General features: G+C 44.8%; 1 protein-coding gene across 2 annotated transcripts in view; it reads right to left on the reverse strand.

Annotated features, from left to right (window-relative positions):
* Ahctf1 (AT-hook containing transcription factor 1) overlaps positions 1-15,413 on the reverse strand; it is a 54,407-nt gene extending 38,994 nt beyond the window's left edge. The window contains exons 1-5 of one of the 2 annotated variants that reach the window (XM_048357514.1): positions 15,345-15,413; positions 10,014-10,141; positions 8,112-8,365; positions 6,442-6,619; positions 2,261-2,468 (exon numbers count right to left, since the gene is read on the reverse strand). In XM_048357514.1, coding sequence (XP_048213471.1) covers positions 2,261-2,468; positions 6,442-6,619; positions 8,112-8,365; positions 10,014-10,134 — 761 coding nt within the window. In that variant the 5' untranslated portion in view covers positions 10,135-10,141; positions 15,345-15,413. Of the gene's footprint in view, positions 1-2,260; positions 2,469-6,441; positions 6,620-8,111; positions 8,366-10,013; positions 10,247-15,344 lie in introns of those variants that run through there. The other variant, XM_048357513.1, reaches the window with a different exon arrangement.
* Between the last annotated feature and the right edge of the window lie 224 nt (positions 15,414-15,637).

Raw genomic sequence — 15,637 nt, forward strand, 5'->3', positions numbered from 1 at the left:
ACTGTGCTTCCAAGCCAGCCCAATCAAGGAGATCTATGTAAAAAGCCAGACATGGACCTGTGGCTCAAGCAGAGCACCAGCTCTACCAGGGACAGTACCCAGGCCTTGAGTTCAGGACTGACACCAAAGAAGCAGAACAAAACAAAACAGACAGAGGGCTAGAGGGTGTGAGATTGACTGGAGCATATTTTATTTTGTTTTTTGCCAGTCCTGGGCCTTGAACTTAGACACTGTCCCTGGCTTCTATTTTTGGCTCAAGGCTATAGCGCTCTGCCACTTGAGCCACAGCGTCACTCCTGGCTGTTTTCTCTATGTGGTGCTGAGGAATTGAACCCAGGGCTTCATATATACGAGGTAAGCACTCTTGCCACTAGGCCATATTCCCAGCCCTGGAGCGTATTTTAAATATGTATGGAACAATATGGGTAGTCAAGGAGTAAGGGTAAGTATTGCAGAAAACATTACTATAAAAGCCAGGCTCTCCAGGGGTGGCTTTAGGAGCAATACAAAAGCTGGAGAATTAGAGCTGTGGCTCAAATGGTAGAGGGCCAACTTGAATGGAAACACTGAAGGACAGCAACCAGGCCCTGAGTTCAAGCTCCAGTACCAACACAGACAACACACGACAGTTCAGGTGGATGAACTTCCACAAGATACATTACTCAAGAACATATGCTAACAGGCCATTGGCAGGCGAACACACAGATACACAACACTAAATAAAACGGATAATTTAAAGCCAGAGGCCTCCATGTCATTCATGTCTATTTGCTACCTCTTCAATGCTAACCCCATACATAAAAGGCACCAATAAAATTATACTTGTGTGAAGGTTTTTGGTATCATAAAAAAGACACAAATATGCTGTAGGGCTTTTGATTTTTTTTAAAGAATCATTTTTTTTAGGTTTTTTTTTTTTTTTTTTTTTTTTGGTTCGCTGAAACACTTGATTAGACTATACTGCCAATGTATGTACTGGAAATGTAGTGGCGAAATTTCCCCTCTATAATTAGTGTTTAAAAACAAAAACACACCTACTTTATGTAGGCTAGAAGGAAGTCAGGAAGACATGCTTTATTAACAAGTAGAACATGTGAATTACTTCAGTGATTCTGGTTTGAGGGACCCTCCCCCATCCCCCCGCCTGCTCCTCCAGTCAGGGTCTTTCTAAGTTGCCCAGGCTGACCAGGAACTTGCCAAGTTGCCTATCTAGGCCTCAAACTCATAACCCCTCTCTGCCTTAGCCTCCCAAATGCTAGGACAGCAGGGGTAAAACCATCATGCCCCACTTCTGTCTTTTGAGAAAGTCTTACTGGTCCAAGCTACCCTCAAACTCTTGACCTTCCTACTGCAATGGTTTGGTTTGGTTTTTTGTCTATAATAGGGCTTAACTCACTCAGGGCGGAGCACTATTCCTGAGTTTTTCTGCTCAAGGCTAGTGATCAACCACTTTGAGCTACGGTATACTCCACTTCCTGATTTTAGGTGGTTAGGAAGTCTTTTGGACTTCCCTGCTTGGACTAGCTTTGAACTGAGATCATCAGATCTCAGGCTCTTGATAGCTAGGATGACACGAGTGAACTTCCAGTGCCCTACTGAAACACTGAAAGAAGTAACCTAACCTTTTTTTTTCTTTTGCCGGCCAGCCCTGGGGCTTGAGCTCAGGGCCTGGGCACTGTCTCTGAGCCTCTGTGTGCTCAGGGCTAGCCCTCTACCACTTGAGCCACAGTGCCACTTACAGCTTTTTTTTTTTTTTTGCCAGTCCTGGGGCTTTTTCTGTTTATGTTGTACTGAGGAATTGAACCCAGGGCTTCATGCAGACTAGGCAGACACTATACCACTAAGCCACATTCCCAGCTCACTTCTACCTTTTTTGTTTTTGCTAGTTCTGGGGCTTGAACTCAGGGCCCGAGGTCTGTCTCTGAGCTTTTGTGCTCAAAGCTAGTGCTTTACCACTTAAGCTACAACTCCACTTCTAGCTTTTTTTGGTAGTTTTAGTAGAAATAAGAGACTCATGGACTTTCCTGTCCCAGCTGGCTATGAACCTTGATCCTCAGATCTCAGCCTCCCGAGTAGATAGGATTACAGACATGAGTCACTGGTGCCTGGCTTCCAAAACTCTTATGCTATGTACACAATATCAAGTTATGATTTAATACAATGAAAGGTAAGTCAGTCACTATTCTCATCCTAATTTTCTAATAAATAAATCGAAGATATATTCAAGAATTACGAAAAGAAAAAATAAGTTAAGACTTACTCTCTTTTTAAGCTTTTCATATTCCAAAGCGCTAGATAGCCATCAGAAAGCCCCACGGCCAGCTGATTGGTCCTGGGAATGTAACTGAGAGCGGAAACAGCTACGCCAGAGGGGCTCACCAACTGGAAACACAGATGGCGGCCCTCCCTCATCACGCTCTCTCTGATGTGCGGAACCTCAGCTGGAATGCCAGTTACAACTTCAAGGTCTAAAATAAAAGACAAGTCAACTGAGTTATGTAAAACAAAAAATTAGTAATAACAAAGCATGTCAAACTGGAATAGTCATCCTAATCCATGCAAATGCTGTGCTATTAAATTATGTTAACTAGGCAGTTTCAAAAATCACTACAGAGGGGCTGGGAATATGGCCTAGTGGCAAGAGCGCTTGCCTCCTACACATGAAGCTCTCGGTTCGATTTCACAGCACCACATATATGGAAAACGGCCAGAAGGGGCGCTGTGGCTCAGGTGGCAGAGTGCTAGCCTTGAGCGGGAAGAAGCCAGGGACGGTGCTCAGGCCCTGAGTCCAAGGCCCAGGACTGGCCAAAAAAAAAACCACAAAAAATTCACTACAGAGCTGGGCACTGGTGGCTCATGCCTGTAATCCTAGCTATTCAGGAAGCCATGCTAGGCAGAAGAAAGTCTGGGAGACTTATCTCCAATTAACCACAAAAAAAGCTGGAAGTGGAACTGTGGCTCAACTAGAACTCCAGCTTTGAGCAGAAAAGGCTCAGAACAGCACAAAGGAAAAAAAAAAAAGAATTTGGTCTTCCTTTTTCTTTTTGGTACTACTAGGATGCAAACTCAGAGCCTTGCCATTACTTTTCCAAGTCACTCTGCACCTCAATCCTATTTATGCTTCCCACATAACGGAGATGAGTGTGTACCACCATGCTCTCAGCCTTATTGGTTGACATGAGTTTCATGATCTTTTGTCAGGGCTGGTTTCAAACTGCAGTCTTTCTGATCTCTACCTCTCAGAGTAGCTAGGATTACAGGTTGACCCACCAACTCCGGGTCAGAATCCTTTTCTTTAAAAGGGATAAACAATTCTTGTAGGAACCGTGAGTTCTGGTGATAACTTATTTCACTCAAATGCAAGACACAATCTCAATACTTCCCCTTAAATAGCTAGCTGGTTCTCAGTATGGAAACATGTAAATGAGCCTGGTACATCTTATGCCAAAGCTCTGGGAAGCTATAAAACAACTGAGGGGCATGTGTTACATGAAGAAAAACCCTCATAGGCAAAGACAAGCAGCATGGTGACCAAAAACAAACATAAATGAAACATGGGATGTCACACCTTATAATTTGTTAATGATACTCAAAACAAACGAAGTGGTGAAGAGGAAGTCCACATTACTACCTACGAAGACCTCAGTGACCACAGGAAGTATTTAATACCAACTTGGTATGGTAAAAATCACTACCTAACAACATAATGAACATTAATCCTATCTTTTTCTATACACACTGCATTTCAGGGTACCCAAACAGATCCAGTTAGTAAAAAAATTCTTTGACTGGGCATAATTTAGAAATCAAGTTGGAAAGAAACCATTTTGTAGCCACCAACAAATTAGGAAATCTATTCAACAACTTCAATGAAACAGTCAATTTAAAATAGGGTTTTTCAATCTTGGCACTATTAACATTTCAGGTCAAGTAATTCTCTGCTGTGCAAGATTATTCTGAGCATTATATTATATTAAAACAGCATCCCTGATCTCTTAACTATTGGTACCAGCACTATTTCCCTCCAGTAGTAACAACCAGTGACTGCTAGCTGGGGTGTAGCATGCATAAAGCCCTGGGTTCTACTGCAAGGGAGGGAGGGTCAGTTTCATTGTGTTGCCAAGTATCTCCTAGAGGACAAAACTCACCTTTGGTTGAAAACAGTGTCTTCTGGTAAGCCAACTGTGGTGTATGCCTATAGTCCTTTTAATTTTAGAGCTGAGGTAGGAGGATTACAAGTTTTAAAAAAGCAAACAAACAAGAAGGTCTGTAACCTAGGCTACTCAGGAGGCTCATGAAGACTGGCAATGTTTTTCTCTAGGTACTAGGCTTTAGCTTAGCTTTTTCACTAAAGAATTACACTCTACCACCACTTAAGCCATACCTCTACTTCCAGCTTTTTTGCTGGTTCATTCAATATAAGAATCATGAGGGGCTGGGAATATGGCCTAGTGGCAAGAGTGCCTGCCTCCTATACATGAAGCCCTGGGTTCAATTCCCCAGCACCACATATATAGAAAACGGCCAGAAGTGGCGCTGTGGCTCAAGTGGGAGAGTGCTAGCCTTGAGCAAAAAGAAGCCAGGGACAGTGCTCAGGCCCTGAGTCCAAGGCCCAGGACTGGCCAAAAAAAAAAAAAAAAAGAATCATAAGGATTTTTCTGGCCAGCCTGCCTCCAACCTCAATGCTCACATCTCAGCCTCTTGAGTAGCTTAGTGTTATAGGCATAAGCCACCTTGCTCAGCTTTCATTCATTTATTTTGAGACAGGGTCTCATTACATAGCACAGGCTGGCCTTGAACTCAAATTCCTGCCTCGGCCTCCTGAGTGTTGGGGATTACCGGTGGGTGCCCCCTGCCCAGCACAGGCTGCTCTGAAAAGGATCACACTGTCAATCTGAGCTTCCTCATTTATCTCCTAATGTGATACCATGTGACACACCCTCCAAATATGGCAACTCAGCATCCTCACGACAGGAAGTGCAGCCTGGCTACAGAGCAAACCTGTCGCAGTAAAAGAACACTGAGAAAGAAGAAAGTAATGAGACAAGAAAAGAAGAGGAGGGGAAAGTTCCATTTCTAATCCAGAGACTTTTATTTAAAAATTCTTCTGCTCTGTCCATGCTTGTGTGGCTCACATTTCTAATCCTAGCTAAGCTACTCAAGATGCTGAGATCTGAGCATGTCAACTCAAAGCCAACCAAATCTAGGTAGCCAAATCCCAGAGACTCCTATCTTAAATGAATCAGCAAAAAGGGGAAGGGGAAGGTATGGCTCAAGTGACGGAGCGCAACTGGAGTGCAAAAGTCAAATAAGAGGATGAGTCCTTTAGTTAAAACCAGCACTATACACATAGTTGTTTCCTTATACATAGTTATTTACATATTTTACTATATTTATTTACATTCACATTTATATTTACTTATACTTGCTTTATTTACTTACACATACACACGTATGTTTGTTTATATAGGCACTTCCTTTTGTTCAAGGCTAGTGCTCTACCACTTAAACCACTTCTGGGTTTTATATGTGTGTGCGCGTGTCTGTTTGATTGGTCTTGAACTCCACCTATGCACTATCCCTGAGCTCTTTTGCTCAAGGCTAGTCTTCTATCACTTTGAGGTACAATCCATGCCCAGTGGGCTAGAAATGTGGCCTAGTGGTAAAGTGCTCGCTTCATATACACGAAGCCCTGGGTTAGATTCCTCAGCACCACATACATAGAAAAAAAAAAAAACAAACCCAGACGTGACGCTGTGGCTCAAGTAGTAAAGTGCTAGCCTTGAGCAAAAAACCAGGGACAGTGCTCAGGCCCTGAGTTCAAGCCCCGGGACTGGCAAAAAACAATCCAGGTCCAGTTTTGTGGTGGTTAACTGGAGATAAAAGAGTCTCATGGGAAGTGGTGATGTGGCTCAAGTGGTAGAGGGCTAGGAGCTGAAGAGCTCAAGCCCAGAGTTCAAGCCCTGGGATGACCATCAATCAATCAATCACCAGTAAATAGTGTCATGGACTTTTCCTGCCCAGGCTGGCTTTGAACCATAATCCTCCGGTCTCAGCCTCCAGAGTAGCTAGGATTACAGGCCTGAGCCTTGGCACTGAGCTCACTTGTGGTTCTTGACAGTTAACGAGATAAGAGTCTCACATAGATTTTCCTGCCTTGGCCTGGCTTCAAACCATAATCCTCAGATCTCAGAGGCCCAAGCAAGTAGGATTTTAGGTATGAGCCACTGATGCTTAGCTCAAAGCCTACTTTTGCATAAGAATACTTAAACAAAAGGGGGTAACTCACGCAAAAAGAATCCACAGTGCCCAGATGAACACAATTTAAAATAAGACAATTTCTATACTAAAAAGTGGCCATTTATTTAAAAAAAAAGAGTCCTTAATATTAGAACATTCAGTTACTCAAATTTTGTTTTCAAATAAAGAATTAGTAATTACCTGATGCTTCTACTTCATTTTGATTGCCTAAATCATCCAAACACAGGTCAATAAGAAGAATTTGTCCAACATCAGTAACAACAGCTGCCACACCAAAAAGCCATCGCAGACTTGGGTGTAAGTGCTGAGTGCTTGCGCTGGCTCCTCCATGATTAGTTATAGGTTCTATGGCAGTTACCTAGAAAGCAGGATATGTGATTAGCTTTATTTTCTTCAAAGTCAGACAACAACCCTGCAAAATGTGAAGTTAAAGCAGATTAGTTACAAGATTTAAATATCACCAAATATAGAACATAAAGTTTGTATCTGGTATTTGCAAATCCAGGTAACCGAATAAGATCTTAGCTATATAAAAAATTGCACTATTATTTCAATATTAAAAATTCAGTTCAGGGGCTGAGAATGTGTCTTAGTGATAGGAGTGTTTGCCTTGCATGCATGAAGCCCTGGGCTCAATTCCCAGCACCACATAAACAGAAAAAGCCAGAAGTGGCACTGTGGCTCAAGGGGCAGAGTGCTAGCATTGAGCAAAAAGAAGCCAGGGACAGTGCCCAGGCCCTGAGTCCAAGGCCCAGGACTGGCCAAGAAACAAACCAAAACAAAAAAAATTCAGTTATGTTCATTGAGAGCTTACTGTGCACCAGTCTTTGTGCTAACTGGTGTACTTAATGTTCATGTAATCCTTTCATACTAGATTATGTATAATTATCTGTTTAAAGATGAAATAATCTGAGACTTGGAATATTGGCCAAGTTATTTAAAAAGTATTATTAAGCACAAAACCCAAACCTAAATTTTCCTAATTTTAAAGCTCTGAATTCTATACAGCCTTTGCATTAAGAGCAAAACCAAGCTAGGTGTATGGTGGTGCACACTTTTAATCCCAGAAGCTGAGGCAAGAGATTTGAGTTAGAAGCTGTCTAATTAAAACTCAGTGTCAGCTGGGGGCTGGTGGCTAGCATCTGTAATCCTAGCTACTCAAGAGGCTGATCTGAGGATCATAGTTCAAAGCCAGCCCAGGTAGGAAAGTCTGTGAGACTCTTATCTACAATTAACCACCAGAAAACTGGAAGTGGTGCTGTGGCTCAAGAACTAGAGTGCTAGCCTTGAGCAAAAAACAACCCTTTGGTAAGACAGTTTTATATACATTTATAAATGAGGTAAGAACAAGATTTAGATACTTTTCACATAAAACAGAAATATTAGCTATCAGTTATCATATCTTACTTTGGAATTTTCTAACAAAGAATAAGAAAGCTATGTTGGGCTGGGAATATGGCCTAGTGGCAAGAGTGCTTGCCTCGTATACATGAAGCCCTGGGTTCGATTCCCAAGTACCACATATATAGAAAATGGCCAGAAGTGGCGCTGTAGCTCAAGTGGCAGAGTGCTAGCCTTGAGCAAAAGGAAGCCAGGGACAGTGCTCAGGCCCTGAGTCCAAGCCCCAGGACTGGCAAAAAAACAAACAAAACAAAACAAAATAAGAAAGCTATGTTTGAAATGTTTTATATATAACAATATACTTGGTACTTTATCTTTTTACTGAAGAACAAATTTACACAAAAAGTTATTAATTGTAAGCAGACAGTTCAGTGGTATTCAATGTGCACATCCTCCTCTAAACTTTGCTTCAAAGGCAGAATAATTCAGCTATCTTAAGTAGCTCTTACCCTTCCAGGAAGAACAACTGCTTTAACAACTCTTGATATACCAAGATCATAAAGACACAGAATACTCCCTTCTGCTTCTTCCAGGCCTATTAACAATCCAGTTCTTTTCTGCCAAGAAAATTCTTTCACTGCTAGGACTACAGGAGACTGTTCACTGACTCCATTGAACCGATATGCAGACAACCGCTCTCCAGTGACAGAGTTTACCACCTCAAGCTGTGGGCCACACGCCAAGCAAGCTACACCATTTTTCCCTAGGGAGAGAAAAAAAAAATGAATGAAAATACTCCTTATTTTTTGTGTCAGCTTGTGTTCTTACTTAGATTTTTCTCACTCAAGACTGATGCTCTCCCACTTGAGTCACACTTCCATTTCTGGCTTTTTGCTGGTTAGGTAGAGATATGACATCTGCCTGGGTAAGTTCAAACCTCAATCCTCAGCTCTCAGTCTCCTGAGTAGGTTATGATTACAGGCCACCAGGGCTTATTTCAGCTCCATAACTGTTCAACAAAACGTGTACACATACATATTCTAAGAGATAGCTCACCCACAAAATGTCACATTATTTTCCCAAAATGAAATATTTAGTCATTTATGGAATTCTTAATGCTGTTTAACTTGCCCCAAATCAGTTACAAAATAACAGGACCCAAACAGACTCCAAGTCAGCCTAACTCTAAGACTCAGACTGTAATGTTACACCTTAAACGTTTAACATGGGAAATATGGCAGTCACGCAGCTCTACCCAAAGAGTTCACCAGTGGAAAAACAGAACATTGAGAGCCGGGCACCATTGGCACACGCTGTAATCCTAGCTACTCAGGAGGCTGGGATCTGAGGATCTCGGTTCAAAGCCAGCCTGGGCAGAAAAGTCCCCATGAGACTCTTTTATCTTTCTTTCTTTTGCCATTTCTGGGCCTTGGACTCAGGACCTGAGCACTGTCCCTGGCTTCTCTTTGCTCAAGGCTAGCACTCTGCCACCTGAGCCACAGCGCCCCTTCTGGCCATTTTCTATACATGTGGTGCTGGGGAATCGAACCCAGGGCTTCATGTATACGAGGCGAGCACTCTTGCCACTAGGCCATATTCCCAGCCCCTCTTTTTTATCAGTTGTGGGGCTGGAACTCCAGGCCTAGGCACTGTCTCTGAGCTCTTCAGCTCAAAGCTAGCACTCTACCACTTGAGCCATATTCTGTGGTGTCTTTGCTCAGAAGGCAATCTGCCATGGCTACTTTGTTATGGCTCTCTGTGATATTATACAATCCAAGTATCAAAGGCTCAGGCCTAAATCCTAGCTAAGGAAGCTGAGAACCCAGGCTCACTGTTTGAAGCCAGGCTTGGCAGGAAAAGTCTGTAGGACTTTTTATCTCCAATTAACCAGCAAAATGCCAGAAGTGGAACTGTGGCTAGTCTTGAGCTAGAAGAGTTAAGCGGTAGCACCTAGGGACTGAGTTCAAACCCCAGTACCAAGAGGGGAGCTATAAATTAAAATTTTGCTCAGATTAATGGAATTAGGAAATCAAAATAAATTTAAATCTTGTTCAGATTAATGGAACTAGGAATAAACCTTGATGAAATAAGTTCCTAGATTTTTCTACTCAAAAGGTTACTTCTTAACTCATCATCAATAAGGCTTATTAACTATATTAAAAAAACAGTTCTATATTTCTTTTAACAGATAATACTAAAAATATATACATACAAATATAGAGGACTTTAATAAGGAGAAGTTAACGACATGACCCCATTAGAGATTCACAGATACAATGCAGATGTGACACACAGTTACAGATGTAATTAGATAACTCTGCCCATGTTGTTTTCTTCTTCCACATTAAAGAAACCAAAAGATGTACTTACAACAGGTCTTACAAATCAAACATTCAGCAACAGTATTTTACCTGCAGCGAATTTGCCACGAAGCACAGACTCTAACGTTATTTCATCTTCTCCAAGGGCTTGAATTGTCACTTCTGGGAAGTGTAGGAGCCTACTAGTCACTTGAGCTGTTAAGTCTCGCATATTTCCACTGTAAATATTGTTAAAAGACAACATTACTATGATATATTACTATGATATACATCACTGAAGGTAGCTAGATTAAGAAAGACATAAGTAAAACTAAAATTTTATTATAAACTACATTATTATGTACATGTGGACTTGAAATAGTCTCTCCTAAGAAAATGTTTTTCTTTGTTTCTCTTTTTTTTTTGGGGGGGGGGGAGTGGGTCATGGGGCTAGAATTCAGGACCTGGTTGCTGTCCCTGAGCTCTTTTGCTCAAGGTTAGTACTCTACCACTTGGAGCCATAGCTACACTTCTGATTGTGTCTCATGGACTTTCCTTCTCAGACTGTCTTCAAACTGTGATCCTCAGATCTGTCTCTCCCTAAGTAACTAGGATTACAGGCATGAGCCACCAGTGCCCTGCAGAAAATGGAAGATATTTCTCAAACAGCCTTAAAATATAGCCTGAGGGGCTGGGAATGTGGCCCAGTGGTCGAGTGCTCGCCTCGTATACATGAAGCCCTGGGTTTGATTCCCCAGCACCACATGTATAGAAAATGGCCAGAAGGGGCGCTGTGGCTCAGGTGGCAGAGTGCTAGCCTTGAGCAATGTATACAAGGCAAGCACTCTTGCCACTAGGCCATATTCCCAGCCCCCCAAATCTGAAATAACTGCATTTTTATATAAGGATATTTAATCACATCCACTCACAAAGTATTTATCCCTATTTAATAAAAATACATTCAAAAGATAAATAAGACTGACAGTAAACTAAAGAAAGCCTAAAAAGTTTATTCAAAATGAAGCACTTAAGACAAAGAGATTAGTTAAAAATTATAATATCTATCCTTTACCCATTTAGAGTTCCCCTAAAATATAATAACAACAAAAGAATAATATTCTAGGATAAGGATATGTCCTACATATTTGTAAAGAAATACCAATTTCCCCAGAAAAAAATCCAGGTAATCTCATGTACGCAGTACAAATAAAAAGAAATGATCCTGAGCATGAGCAGTGGAAAAGCCAGGAGCTAGTGGCCCATGTCTGGTTCCTCCTCCTACTACTAGCTACAGGTTCCAAGTTCTTTCTCTTTCTCTCTCTCTCTTCTCTCTGTCCAGTCCTGGGGCTTGAACTCAGGATCTGGGCACTGTCCCTGAGCTTTTTTTTTTTTTTTTTTTTGGCCAGTCCTGGGGCTTGAACTCAGGGCCTGAGCACTGTCCCTGGCTTCTTTTTGCTCAAGGCTAGCACTCTGCCACTTGAGCCACAGCGCCACTTCTGATTGTTTTCTGTATATGTGGTGCTGGGGAATTGAACCCAGAGCTTCATGCATGCTAGGCAAGCACTCTACTAAGCTACATTCCCAGCCCCAGTAAGAAGATTCTTATCAATCAAGCACCAAAAAGCCAGAATTGGCCCCAACATCAGCACAAAAAGATCAAAGTTAAGAGGAGACTTACAATTCAAGTTATAAAAACCTAGTTAATCTAAAATAAGAAACTATCCTTGATCCCTTATGCTAAAGTAAACTCAACTAATAATAATGCACTGATCGATCATAAAGAGACCTCAGAACTGTATGGACCTGGACTAATCTCACTGGGGGTACGGGGGTCCTAAGGTTTGAACTCTGAGCCTGGGCTGTGTCCCTGAGTTTCTTTTGCCACAGCATCATTTCCAGCTTTTTCAGAGTAGTTTATTAGAGATAATAGAGATCTGTCTCCTAAGTACTAGGATTACAGGCATGAACCACCAGTGCCTGGCCCTAATCTCATTTTTATATCTTTTAAGTATTAAAAAAGTTCAAAGAATTCCTTCTATAGATCTGACCTATAAATACATCAAGTTGGTGGTAGCCTAAGGCTAGAATGTAGAACTCTACATTCTCCCTCTTCCTTTTTCCACCTTCTCTAACTCTCCCTTGCTGATAGCAGTACTTGAACTGGCAGAGAGGCCTTGTGCTCTTTGGTCCACTCATAGCTGTACCCTACTTGAACCACACTTCCAGACTGGCTTTTTGCTGATTAACTGGAGATGGACTCTAGCTTTCTTCCTGGGCTGGCTTTGTTCTTTTTTTTTTTTTTTTCTGCCAGTGTGTGTGTGTGGGGGGGGGGGGGGGGTTGAGACTCAGGGCGAGGGTACTGTCCCTAAGCTTTTTTTGCTCAAGGCTAGCACTCTACCATTTGAGCTACAGCACCACTTCTGGCTTTCTTCTGTTGACGTGGTACTGAGGAGTCGAACCCAGGGCTTCACGCATGCTAGGCAAGCACTCTACCCCTAAGTCACCTTCCCAACCTTGGGCTGGCTCTGAACATCTACATCTCAGCCTGCACAGCTAGGATTACTGATACATTAGTCCCAGAAGCTGAGCAGCTCATTAACCTCAGTGACCTCTTCTTTCACCTTTAATTGCGAACCTGTTTATTATATGAGTCTATTTCTGCTATCATTCAACCAACCCTAAAATGCTACTAAACTGCTTTCTATCCTTAGCACATTGGCCCCCTCTTCTTAATTAGTCTGTATCTTCAGCTCATCTCTTCTATGTTCTTTTACAAGTTAAGCTTTGAATCTATAGGTAGAAGTGGTTTCTAGGGTTTTCAAACTTAAGTACAGGTAAGAGAATTTCTAAAAACTAAAATTAGAAAAATCACACAAATACCCAAAAAGAAGCCATGTTCATTACTTTACTAAACTAGGGTCCAAGCCTTACCAAGATCTAGGTAGAACAAGAACACTACTGGCTGCTCAGTTTAAGAACTGTTCATCTACTTGACAAAACTCTAGTCCTCAAAAGCCTTCAGTAACTCTTCCTGAAAATGTCTGTCACCTCAGCCACAACCAACCAAAGATCGCCAAAGTCTAACAGACCTAGAGCATGACAATTTACTATATTTCCCTAAAGCCCTTCCTTTATCAACAGGCCATGGTCTAGCATTTCCTCCTTTTATTTATGTGCTTCATCATGGACCTCCATCTGCCAAATCATTCCCATTCAAGGACAAACTTCCAACAAGCTCAAACTTTCTTTTTTCTATCTTTATGGCAACAACCTAAATATGATTTTTAAAACCCATTACTTATAGTCAGGTTAGTTGGCATTCACCCACAGTCCCAGTTTCTGGGGAGGGTAAGAGAATCATTAGAGCTGTAAATTAAGATCAGTTTGGGGAGCACAATGAAGTCAAAAGGGCAGAAAGTAAGGACCTACACCTCTTGACCTCAAGAATATCTTTTTCTTTGGTGAGGGAATGGGAAACCTGGGACTTGATTTCTGGGCCACCACTTGAGGCACTCCTCCAGCACTGCTTTTTGCTGGTTATTTTTGGAGATGAAGTCCAGAGGACTTTTCTGTTGGGGTGGACCTTAACCCCAAGATCTGTGAGTCACCAGTGAAGAAGAGGGCATACACAATCAGACACAGCTGCATGCTACAATGGAGACACACATATGATGTGAAATTCAGGGGAAATGAAAGAGTGCAGAATGGGCTGGGAATATGGCCTAGTGGCAAGAGTGCTTGCCTCCTATACATGACCCTGGGTTCAATTCCCCAGCACCACATATATAGAAAATGGCCAGAAGTGGTGCTGTGGCTCAAGTGGCAGAGTGCTAGCCTTGAGCAAAAAGAAGCCAGGGACAGTGCTCAGGCCCTGAATTCAAGACCTAGGACTGACAAAAACAAAAGAAAGAAAAACAAAACCTTATAAAAAAAAAAAGAGTACAGAAGAAAGACGGTGGTTAGAGGATTAGGAGCGCTCCAAGCTGAAGTCTGTAAGGGAATAAACAAGAGAATTCAAACTCTCTCTCCCCTAGTAGTAGTGGTGACTATGGAGAGTTGAAAGAAGTTGTGAGGAGGAGGCTAGATGGAACAGACTTAGAGACCTTTGAGCCAGCCTAAGGCAAGGAGACTTCATTCTGGGGTGGGGAGAACAAAGACTGTCAAGAAAGAAGAAATTCACTGTAAAGATCTTAGAAAACCCTCTTAAATCATGATATACAGCCCCGTCCCATAGCTGTATAAGAAACGATCTTTTAAAAAACTACAAAACCATTGTATTACTTGTGAACCGATGGCACTGGAGTATTACATTAAAAGCTAGGATCAGCCAGGCGCTGCTGGCTCACACTTGTAGTTCCTAACACTTGTAAATTCCTCACACAAGTAAAATCCAGAGACCCCGGTTCTGCGCCAGCCCAGGCAGAACAGTCCAGAAAACCCTGTCTCCAACACAAGCAGCAATTAACTGAGCTGGAGACTGGCTCAAGTGGCAGAGCACCAGCCAGCAGACAGCCACGCAAGCAGCAGCCCATGAGTGCAACCCCGGAACCAGCAGGGCCAAGACAAGACCCCAAGTGACAGTAGTGGGAACACAGACCTGCCACAGCACCGAGCACATGTCGAATACTCTGCCGTGAATAAACGTACGCGACCCTGTGCTCACGACGCCCTCGGTGCAGCTCACCCACGAGTCCCTAGAGCCCACGAGCCCCGTGGCCTACACGGGGAGAACCCCAGTCCACCCTCCGGGAGGGCTGCGTGCGGCGCCGGGTGCAGGACGCGCGTCCCGCGGGTGAGGACTTCTTTCTTAACCCGCGGCCGGCAGTGTGGGCCAGGGAGGGAGCGCGCGGGCTCAGAACAAGCCGGGCCCGAGGTTCGATCCAGCGCCAAAAATAAACAAACCAGGAGCACGCTTCCCGACGAAGGTTAACCCACCGATCCCCCCGCACACCCGCCCGCCGACGGCGGCCGGCGGCCCCGGGGCGCTGCCCGAGGGCGGGAGCCGCCCGGCCTCCGCCTCCGACCCCGGGCTGCGCGCTCCCCGTCCTCGGCCCGGCCCGTCGGTCCGCAGACCGGGCGCCGCACGCTTCGGGACGCGGGTCCAACTTTCTTCCCGCCGGGACTCACCCGAGTGGCGCCCAGGCGCGGCCGGGCGGGCTCGGCTCGCCCGCAGCCTCGCCCGCGGGCAGGCCCGCCAAGGTCTCCACCGAGCGGGGCGCCCGGCCGGGCCGCAGGCCGGGGAGCCGCCGCCAGGGCGATCCGCGTCGCGTCTCCGCCGCCATGTGCCTCCTTCCGCCGCGCAGCAGGTTATGTAACCCCCGCCCCGCGCCCCCGCGAGCCGCACCGGCCGCCGCCCGCGCCCGGCCCCCGCCCCGCGCGCGCGCCGCCCCCGGCCTAGGCCCCGCCGCGCGCCCCGCGCTCCCCCCCCCGCCCCCCGCCTACCTGAGCCCGCGGGGCCCGGCCGCGCGGCCCGGATGCTCGAGGAGGCGCGCGCTGCTCCGCGGGGCCCGTCACCGCATCTCCCCGGAGACGCGGCCCGCCGTGCAACTCCGCCCGCGGACGCCGCCCGCGGCCTCCCGGCCACCGAGGCCCGCTCAGCGGCGCCGCTCCCCGCAGCCGTGCCCGCTCCGCCCGGCCCGCCGCGGCCCCGATCGGCGCATCACCCCGGGCGGACCCACAGCCACACACACACTCACACACTCACACACACACTCAGCCGGGAGGGAGGGCGGGCG

The sequence above is a fragment of the Perognathus longimembris genome, chromosome 11 (genome assembly GCF_023159225.1).
Source record: "Perognathus longimembris pacificus isolate PPM17 chromosome 11, ASM2315922v1, whole genome shotgun sequence".
In the NCBI taxonomy this organism is placed as follows: domain Eukaryota; kingdom Metazoa; phylum Chordata; class Mammalia; order Rodentia; family Heteromyidae; genus Perognathus; species Perognathus longimembris.